The 10,893-nt window shown below is 46.8% G+C and overlaps 1 protein-coding gene across 5 annotated transcripts in view; it reads left to right on the forward strand.

The window, feature by feature from the left end:
• Positions 1 to 9,972, forward strand: part of RBBP8NL (RBBP8 N-terminal like) — a 43,569-nt gene extending 33,597 nt beyond the window's left edge. For all 5 annotated transcript variants that reach the window (XM_040434967.1, XM_040434966.1, XM_040434971.1 and 2 more), the window contains exons 11-14: positions 2,621 to 2,705; positions 3,233 to 3,312; positions 7,825 to 7,930; positions 8,759 to 9,972. In XM_040434967.1, the coding sequence (XP_040290901.1) occupies positions 2,621 to 2,705; positions 3,233 to 3,312; positions 7,825 to 7,930; positions 8,759 to 8,856 (369 nt within the window). In that variant the 3' untranslated portion in view covers positions 8,857 to 9,972. The remainder of the gene's footprint in view (positions 1 to 2,620; positions 2,706 to 3,232; positions 3,313 to 7,824; positions 7,931 to 8,758) is intronic.
• The last annotated feature ends 921 nt before the right edge of the window (positions 9,973 to 10,893 follow it).

A 10,893-nucleotide genomic window follows, 5' to 3' on the forward strand; every position in this document is an offset into this window, starting at 1 on the left:
ATCTGTCACTATTAATAAATGTGAATTACAATTACTCCCCCAAGCTGTGGGTGTCAATAAGCCCCAGCCCTAGATCAATAAATAAAGTGCATAGTGCCTCAGAATAAGGGCTCATTCAGACGGCCGTATGCTGTCCGCAAAAATACTGAATGCTATCCGTTTTTTTGCGGATCCGCAAAAAAGCGGATCTGCAAAAAAACGGATAGCATTCAGTATTTTTGCGGACCCATAGACTTCAATGGGGCCATGTCCTGATTTTCACGGACAAGTATAGGACATGTTTCATTTTTTTTGCGGATCCGCAAAAAAACGGATAGCATTCAGTATTTTTGCGGACAGCATACGGCCGTCTGAATGAGCCCTAAGTAAATACATAAGGGAGGAAATGCAGTAAGGTATACAGACCAAGACAGTCCTGGATCCCGACACGTGTTTCGCGGTCGCTTTCTCAAGGGATCACATTTAATAATTCACATTTATTAATAGTGACAGATCTGTGGATATTATTCCTGTGTGATTTAAAGCTGCTGATATATATGTGATCTCAACAAATGTTTTAAAAACTATATGTTTAATAAAATGTATTACTTTGTGCTATATAATTGCTGTCCTGATTCTTAGTTTTTGGGTATAAATTTGATGCTATAACGGACAGCACCATACCAGGCGGTTTTCGCTCTGTGATTTGGGTGTGTCATTTCCATAACTGGCCATTCAAGGCTTGGGAAATGCTGATGGGATAGGAGACAGAGAGAGTCAGAGAGATTAGAAAAATAGGTCCTCTTTTACACCAGAAATGGCACCATTCTTCTTTGGTTGTCTCTGGTATTGCATTTCAGCCCTATTCAAGTGAATACAATACCAAACACAGCCTATGGCTAAGAGAGGCGCTATTTCTCAGTCTGGAATATGTTAAAACTAGGGTGGCAAGCAAACATCCTATTACGAGGATGGACTGTTCAGTCAGCATTGTATCAGTAGCATTATTGTCTTCCTTTATCTGTATTGTACAGCCCAATTAGTGCCTAAACCCTTCCGTCACAAGGTGCAGATTGTTCCTGACTGGTGTCTCTTGACTAGCACTGATAAATGTTATTTGTACAGCCTTTCATCATAACCAGATCTGTTTCCCCAGCTATTGATCCCAAGATGGCCATAGGTATTACATATTTGTTAGGTTAGTTTAATACCTACAGCAAAGCTTTCCGGCAGAGAACAGCCTGCTGAAGTTCTCCGAATCCAGCAGGGCAGGATACTACCGCCTTCCTGCCGAACCCCATTGACTATAATGGGGTCCTGCAGAGATCCTACCACTACCGGTTGCAGCAGTTTTTGTCTGGCCGATTCCAGGCATTGTCTGCTGGCTGCAGGCAGGCCCGGTGCTATAATAAGGCAGACCAAGCGGCCGCCTTAGGGCGCTGAGAAGGGGAAGCGGAAAAATTTAACTTTTTTATTTTTTTCATTAATCACTTGCATGCCGCCGGCCTCCTGCGGCTGTTCTCCTCTGTGTGGTGGTCCTCATATGTTCTCTCTGGGCTCTCGAGTCCTGACAAGTTGTTTGAGGACCTTTCCCACTCTGCCAATCAGTGGCCGCAGCTGTGTCACGTGTCAGGGCAGTGATTTCCCGCTGAGCCAATCACTGACACAGCTGCGGCCACTGATTGGCTGAGTGGGATAGGTCCTCAACAACTTGTCGCGAGCACAGAGAGAAGATACCAGGACCACACAGAGGAGAATGGGAGCTGCTGCAGACGGAACAGGCCCAGGTGAGGAGCATAATGTTTATTTTTGCACAACATTAATAGAGGGGGGAAATGTGCCATAGAGGGGGAGAAATGAGCCATAGAGGGGGTTGAAATGTGACATGGAGGGGGTTGAAATGTGACACAAAGGGGGTGATGTAAAAAGCAGGGGGTGATGTGACATGGAGGGGGAGAAATGTGTCATGGAGGGCGAGAAATGTCACATTTCTCCCCCTCCATGTCACATCACCCCCCTATGTCACATTTCTCCCCCTCCATGTCACATCACCCCCCTATGTCACATTTCACCCCCTCCATGTCACATTTCTCATTCCCCCCATGTCACATTTCTCCCCCTCCATGCCACATTTCTCCCACTCCATGTCACATCACCCCCCTATGTCACATTTCTCCCCCCTCCATGTCACATTTCTCCCCCCTCCATGTCACATTTCTCCCCCCTCCATGTCACATTTCTCAACCCCCTCCATGTCACATTTCTCAGCCCCCTCCATGTCACATTTCTCAGCCCCCTCCATGTCACATTTCTCAGCCCCCTCCATGTCACATTTCTCATCCCCCTCCATGTCACATTTCTCATCCCCCTCCATGTCACAGATGGCACCATCAGGCTCTAACACCTTAGGAGCCTATAATCTGCCTAGCCCCCTAATGGTAATGACACAGATCCCTGGATCCATATCACATGAAAATGTCTAAAATTCCAACACCAGAGAACATTTTTTAAAGAAGCAGTTTTCTGGTGAAACTACAATACCAGAAACTGCCATGAACAAGAAAGGCAACCCCCCCCCCCCCCCCCCCCCCTGAAAAAAACTGAATTTGTTTTTTATGGCCTCCTTTGAATCTCTTTTCAGGACTTCAATGTGGTTTCACAAGCAGACAAGGAATTGTCTATTGCAAAGAAATTAACGAAGGGACGCAAAAGACACCGGAACTCAGGTGAGTGAACAGGAGAGGGATGCACTAGCCGCCACTGAAAACCAACCAAGCAATCAATGCTGGAATGAAGTCACCCCTCTTGAACGAAAAGACCTTCATACACATACTATAAGAAAAAACTAAGTTGTCAGAACCCACTAATTCTGGTGGGGCTGGACCACTACCCCTGAAGATAATGTTGGGGAAAGAAGGATCGTGCATGCTGAATTTTACTGCTCGATCCTTTTCTTCTCAGGGGAGACAAGGGTTCACTCCTCTCTGAAAAGACATGCACACTTGGCCCCAGCTGAGCATGCATGTGGGGAGAAGTCGGGGGGAAATGCTATCTAGCAAACACCTATTAGAAAGTATATGGGCACCTTGAGGATGTCACATGTGACAGCTCATGTTTTCTATAGATATCCTTTTACTTCCCATATGACAAATAATGTAATATTATCAGAACATCCAATGGTTACGTAGTCACTGCTGGAGTCTCGTTCTGCCTGTAAAGTCAACTGTATGACCTTCCTGTTCTGTGTCATCAGATGAGGATGAAGAACAAATCGGAGATGTGCAATCCCCACAACAAGGCTTGGATGAAGAATCAGACACATCAGACAGCGAGGTCTGGAACCAAGACATATAATGTGGTATATGTGATGTGTGTGTAACCTTCATACAGATACACCATGAATAGACACACCCTATAAAGTGCCTGTCACCCATATCCATGACCATAGAAAGTGCCTGCCACAAATTCCATATACAATGCCCCCATATGCATGACCATAGGAGATGTCTGCCACACGTATCCCATATACAATGCACCCATATCCATGACCATAGAAGGTGCCTGCCACGTGTATCCCATATACAATGCACCCACATGCATGACCATAGAAGGTGCCTGCCACATGTATCCCATATACAATGCACCCACACGCATGACCATTGTCACTTGCTCCCATATACCATGCAGCCACATACACATCATACAATAGTGCAAAATAACAGGGAATGGTACTCCACCAAAATACTGTAACAAGAATAGGCTTTATTCGCCCACAATGGAGTCATTTAGGAGTTTGAAAATGACTCCATTGTGAAGTTGAAACATTGCTGTTGTGTGCCATGGGTAAATAAAGCTTCTGTATTACTGAATTTTGGTGGAGTGTTATTTCCTACTACTTCGTGTGCTACGGTAGCATTTGGTAAGGTTTGTCAAGAATCCACCCAGACAGAAGCTGAGCAGTTGCCTCCTGAACTCAGTGCTACCCTATTCCTCTTTGTTTACACATCATACAAAGCTCCCGATCCATGCCCGATACACAGTGCAGCCACATGCATCACCCTACAAGGCTCCCGATCCATGCCCCATACACAGTGCAGACACATGCATCACCCTACAAAGCTCCCGATCCATGCCTCATACACAGTGCAGACACATGCATCACCATACAAAGCTCCCGATCCATGCCTCATACACAGTGCAGACACATGCATCACCATACAAAGCTCCCGATCCATGCCCCATACACAGTGCAGCCACATGCATCACCCTACAAAGCTCCCGATCCATGCCTCATACACAGTGCAGCCACATGCATCACCCTACAAAGCTCCCGGTCCATGCCCCATACACAGTGCAGACACATGCATCACCATACAAAGCTCCCGATCCATGCCCCATACAAAGTGCAGACACATGCATCACCATACAAAGCTCCCGATCCATGCCCCATACACACTGCATCACCCTACAAAGCTCCCGATCCATGCCCCATACACAGTGCATCCACATGCATCACCATACAAAGCTCCCGATCCATGCCCCATACACAGTGCAGACACATGCATCACCATACAAAGCTCCCGATCCATGCCCCATACACAGTGCAGCCACATGCATCACCCTACAAAGCTCCCGATCCATGCCCCATACACAGTGCAGACACATGCATCACCGTACAAAGCTCCCGATCCATGCCCCATACACAGTGCAGACACATGCATCACCATACAAAGCTCCCGATCCATGCCCCATACACAGTGCAGACACATGCATCACCATACAAAGCTCCCGGTCTATGCCCCATACACAGTGCAGACACATGCATCACCATACAAAGCTCCCGATCCATGCCCCATACACAGCGCATCCACATGCATCACCATACAAAGCGCCAGGTCCATGCCCCATACACAGTGCAGCCACATGCATCACCATACAAAGCTCCCGATCCATGCCCCATACACAGTGCAGCCACATGCATCACCATACAAAGCTCCCGATCCATGCCCCATACACAGTGCAGACACATGCATCACCATACAAAGCTCCCGATCCATGCCTCATACACAGTGCAGCCACATGCATCACCATACAAAGCTCCCGATCCATGCCCCATACACAGTGCAGACACATGCATCACCATACAAAGCTCCCGATCCATGCCCCATACACAGTGCAGCCACATGCATCACCATACAAAGCTCCCGATCCATGCCTCATACACAGTGCAGCCACATGCATCACCATACAAAGCTCCCGATCCATGCCTCATACACAGTGCAGCCACATGCATCACCATACAAAGCTCCCGATCCATGCCCCATACACAGTGCAGACACATGCATCACCATACAAAGCTCCCGATCCATGCCCCATACACAGTGCAGACACATGCATCACCATACAAAGCTCCCGATCCATGCCCCATACACAGTGCAGACACATGCATCACCATACAAAGCTCCCGATCCATGCCCCATACACACTGCATCACCCTACAAAGCTCCCGATCCATGCCCCATACACAGTGCATCCACATGCATCACCATACAAAGCTCCCGATCCATGCCCCATACACAGTGCAGACACATGCATCACCATACAAAGCTCCCGATCCATGCCCCATACACAGTGCAGCCACATGCATCACCCTAAAAAGCTCCCGATCCATGCCCCATACACAGTGCAGACACATGCATCACCGTACAAAGCTCCCGATCCATGCCCCATACACAGTGCAGACACATGCATCACCATACAAAGCTCCCGATCCATGCCCCATACACAGTGCAGACACATGCATCACCATACAAAGCTCCCGGTCTATGCCCCATACACAGTGCAGACACATGCATCACCATACAAAGCTCCCGATCCATGCCCCATACACAGCGCATCCACATGCATCACCATACAAAGCGCCAGGTCCATGCCCCATACACAGTGCAGCCACATGCATCACCATACAAAGCTCCCGATCCATGCCCCATACACAGTGCAGTCATTTCCATCACCATACAAATCTCCCGGTCTATGCCCCATATTCAGTAAAGCCACATGCATCACTGTACAAAGCTCCCAGTCCATGCCCAATACACAGTGCATCCACATGCATCACCATACAAAGCGCCAGGTTCATGCCCCATACACAGTGCATCCACATGCATCACCATACAAAGCGCCAGGTTCATGCCCCATACACAGTGCAGTCACATGCATCACCATACAAAGAGCCAAGTCCATGCCCCATACACAGTGCAGTCACATGCATCACTGTACAAAGCTCCCAGTCCATTCCCAATACACAGTGCATCCACATGCATCACTATACAAAGCGCCAGGTCCATGCCCCATACACAGTGCAGTCACCTGCATCACCAGAGGACGTCCACTTCTATGCCTTTCTGTGACTCTTCCAGTCTCTCTCTGTCTCTGTTGCAACCTGCTGATGACACTCTGTGACTCTCGTAAGGCTCTTTCACACTTGCGTTGTTCTGTTCCGGCATAGAGTTCCATCACAGGGGCTCTATGCCGGAAAAATCCTGATCAGGATTATCCCAATGCATTCTGAATGGAGAGAATTCCGTTCAGGATGCATCAGGATGTCTTCAGTTCAGGACCGGAACGTTTTTTGGCCGGAGAAAATACCGCAGCATGCTGCGCTTTTTGCTCCGGCCAAAAATCCTGAACATTTGCCGCAAGGCCGGATCCGGAATTAATGCCCATTGAAAGGCATTAATCCGGATCCGGCCTTAAGCTAAACGTCGTTTCGGCACATTACCGGATCCAACGTTTAGCTTTTTCTGAATGGTTACCATGGCTGCCAGGACGCTAAAGTCCTGTTTGCCATGGTAAAGTGTAGTGGGGAGCGGGGGAGCAGTATACTTACCGTCCGTGCGGCTCCCGGGGCGCTTCAGAGTGACGTCAGGGCGCCCCACGCGCATGGATGACGTGATCGCATGGATCACGTCATCCATGCGCATGGGGCGCTCTGACGTCATTCTGGAGCGCCCCGGGAGCCGCACGGACGGTAAGTATACTGCTCCCCCGCTCCCCACTACTACTATGGCAACCAGGACTTTAATAGCGTCCTGGCTGCCATAGTAACACTGAACGCATTTTGAAGACGGATCAGTCTTCAAATGCTTTCAGTTCACTTGCGGTGTTACGAATCCGGCGGGCACTTCCGGCAAATGGAGTACACGACGGATCCGGACAACGCAAGTGTGAAAGAGCCCTAAGCTCAGTGGCCTCTTCGGTCTGAGAACATCCTGCTTGAAGCCTTGCAATGGCAAGATACTGTTGATCAATTGTTAGGTGTCGTCTTGGTATCATGATGTCAAAATGTGAACAGCATGATGATGAGGAGGAGGACTGTTTAAATACCAATTCTAATTGAACCAGGAAATTTATTGGGGATTCATGGATCAAACACCTGTTGTGAATTTTGCTTGTTAGAGAACAGCAAGTTGTGCAAAAAGTACTGAAATGTTGAACAGTTGGACATGTGCATTCAAAAGTTTAGAGAAAGTCACATTAAGTTCACCTGTAAAGGTTAGAGTGCATTTTAGGTTCACCCACAAGCTGAATATCCCTAACTGTTAGTAGTGTATGTGTGGTATAGTTTTCTTTAATATTTACCAGAAGAAAATAAATATGGAGCAGAATGCGAAAGGGGAGATGGTCGGGGAAAATGGAGGGAAGGCGCCCAAGATGGGTAATCCGCCCCTGGTATAGATGTATTGTGTTTATGTATACTGTGTATAGTGTGCAGTGTATGTATATCTATGTATGTGGTATGTGCTGCATGAACACAGGAGGATATCATTCATCTCTGTTTTACAGGGAGAAATGGAAAGATCAGAACCAACCCCAGCAAATAGGCTGAGAAACAGTTACCCCAACGAGAGGAGCCCAGAGAAAGCCAGATGGAAGAAGAGCCTGCCTCACGGTAATTCGTTTAGATATTTATCAGGGACTCTGACAGCTATAAGCATACAAGAAGAGTTTGTGGCAGAGTGATCCGGCAAGCAGGTCCGTCACCAGAACTGCCTGCCGGATCAGGCAATCTGCATGCAAACGGACAGCATTTGTAGACGGATACGGATCACAAATGCATTGCAAAAACGGATCCGTCTGTCCGTTTGTCATACGGACAAACTGATCCGGAATTTTGGACGGAGATAAAACCGCAGCATGCTGCGGTATTATCTCCATCCTGAAAAGTCAAAAAGACTGAACTGAAGACATCCTGATGCATCCTGAACGGATTGCTCTCCATTCAGAATGCATGGGGATAAAACTGATCAGTTCTTTTCCGGTATAGAACCCCTGTGACGGAACTCAATGCCGGAAAAGAAAAACGCAAGTGTGAAAGTCCCCTTAGGCAGGCCAAAGATATGACTTTTTTGAGGCGGGATCAATCTACAATTTTATGTCTATTGGTTATGTCAATGGTTTCCTGAGGTCTCCTGACAGGTCACAATCTCTACTATTATTGCATAGAGATAAGCGGTGTCATACATGTCTGACAGCTGTTTATCTTCCACTACTGGAATAATGTACACATTTGGGCAAGTAAACTTACCGAGTGAATAGAAGGATTAGTGTAGTCCCTGTCGATCACGCTGATACTATCACATGTCCATAGGCATCCGAAAAGTATGAATGAATGTTTTGTCTCTTTATAGCACCCTCTGTTGGACAGAATTGATACTGCAGCTTGCATAGCCCAATGTAACCACAGCCATTCTGACATGACAATGTTCTTCTTTGTCAGCGTCCAAGAAATCTCTCAGGACAAAGAAGAAAGTCAGAGCCCAGTCTACAGAGAGCGCGACCTCAGAGGAAAGCGACCACAATGACCAGCCAGAGTGACAGGACGGAGAATATAATGGCATTACCTACATAGGATAGGCATACAGTACCAGGCAGCATCCGTCACCCGGAGAAGCAGAAGGAGACACAGGGCTGGCGCTCTCATATACAAATCCTCCATGTTATCTGTATATAATCCACACATTTGGGGATGAGGAATAATGAGGTGTAAATTCAGCTTGCACACAATGTAATTGTGACATAGCATATATTTATTGAGGTGTCAGACACAGAATTTACTTGATATGTAGTCAGGTTCTGCATAAGATGACCCACAGCGACACCATATGCCACTCTTTTCTAGGTTGCCCGCCCTAACCTGCTGACAGTGCCATTTTTCCTGGGTAATGAGTGGGAGAGGTGTGGTGGACCCTGGCATAGCTGTGGGCAATTTGTTGAGACAAATGGATTAAAAGAGCAATGCCATTAATTATTAAAGGGGTTGTCTTGGGATACATTGGTGGCATATCACCAGGATATATCACCACTGTCCGACTGTGGTTGGCGCTGGGATCCACGTGGACGGCTACTGGAATAGGCAGAGAAGTGGCACCTCGCACTGCTGCCAGTTCATTCTAGCGATGGCCAGGGATCACTCCATCATGAAGATATCCATGACATATCCTTGGTATATGCCACCAATGTATCCATAGACAACCCCTTTAAGGTCAGCTTCAGACTCGATATTCATACTTTCTGATGTTCTTAATGATGGCTGTCTTCTCTATATAAGCTATCAAAGCAAGAATCCATTGTCCGTCCTCGTGTAGTATAATTGTGAAAATGGTTGGGAAGGAAGGCACCAGGGTGTCTGCTGAACACGCGATGCTCATGTGCCCCCATCTGTATAATGGTAGATATCTCAGGTTCCTCATGACCTTTGCACTTATTACAATATGGGATGTAGCACCTAGTCCCAGTGGTAAGAGATCAGCTCCAAATTTCCTGCAGACTAATGAGATCTCACATCCCTTGTTACATTTTCTGTACATACCATCTTTAATGTCATTATTTAAGGTAAACCTTTCACGCTCCCATGAAGTTCATGATATGCACTTTTTCATTAATGTGGAATTCCACCCAGATGCATCTGGCATCCATGGCAGCATATCCGAATTCTGCAAAAAGACTTCGTTGTGCATCGGACAAAGTTTTGGAAATCAGCAAGCATTTCACCCCCTAAGGCCCCACCATTCCTGTGGATGACACCTTTAACACACCTGATTCTTTCTACCTTTTTAAGCTACTGGGCCTTGCTGCAACCTACAAATTTGAGTCCCTAACTTAATGTGTCTGACATGGGTGCAATTATATTTTGGTCTAGGTCGTTACTCTCATCTTCATTTCATCCTTTCATAGCAGTTAGGCCTCTTTCACACAACCGTTTTTTTCCCCCCGTTTACAGGCCGTTTTTTGCGTTTCGTATACGGTCCGTATATGGAACCATTCATTTAAATGGTTCCGCAAAAAAAAACGAAATGTACTCTGTATGCATTCCGTTTCCGTATTTCTGTTCGGTTGAAAGATAGAACATGTACTATTATTGCCTGCAAATCACGTTCCGTGGCTCCATTCAAGTCAATGAGTCCGCAAAAAAAAAAACAGAGCACATACGGAAATGCATCCGTATGTCTTCCGTATCCGTTTTTGTGGAACCATCTATTGAAAATTTTATGCCCAGCCCAAACAAAAAACTGAACAACGGATCTGTGAAAAACGGACCGCAAAACACTGTAAAAGCCATACAGTCGTGTGAAAGAGCCCTTTTAGAGTAATCCTCCGATCATGTCATTGTTCTGACTGCTGTTTTGTAATATGTTGTGATTTTAATATTTGGAAATAAATATTCGTGTTCCATAAGTTTGTCCTACCCCCGTGTTGAGACTGCACTTTCCATAAGTTCTGTGCAGACAGTGAGCAGGGTATGCTGAGAGATTTCAGCTCTGAAGCCTGCAGAATTGTGACTTCAGCTATGGGATCAGTGCAAGATAAGTAATGTATGTACACCGCGGTGATGGACCATGTGATTGGAGCATG

The sequence above is a fragment of the Bufo bufo genome, chromosome 6, assembly GCF_905171765.1.
Source record: "Bufo bufo chromosome 6, aBufBuf1.1, whole genome shotgun sequence".
In the NCBI taxonomy this organism is placed as follows: domain Eukaryota; kingdom Metazoa; phylum Chordata; class Amphibia; order Anura; family Bufonidae; genus Bufo; species Bufo bufo.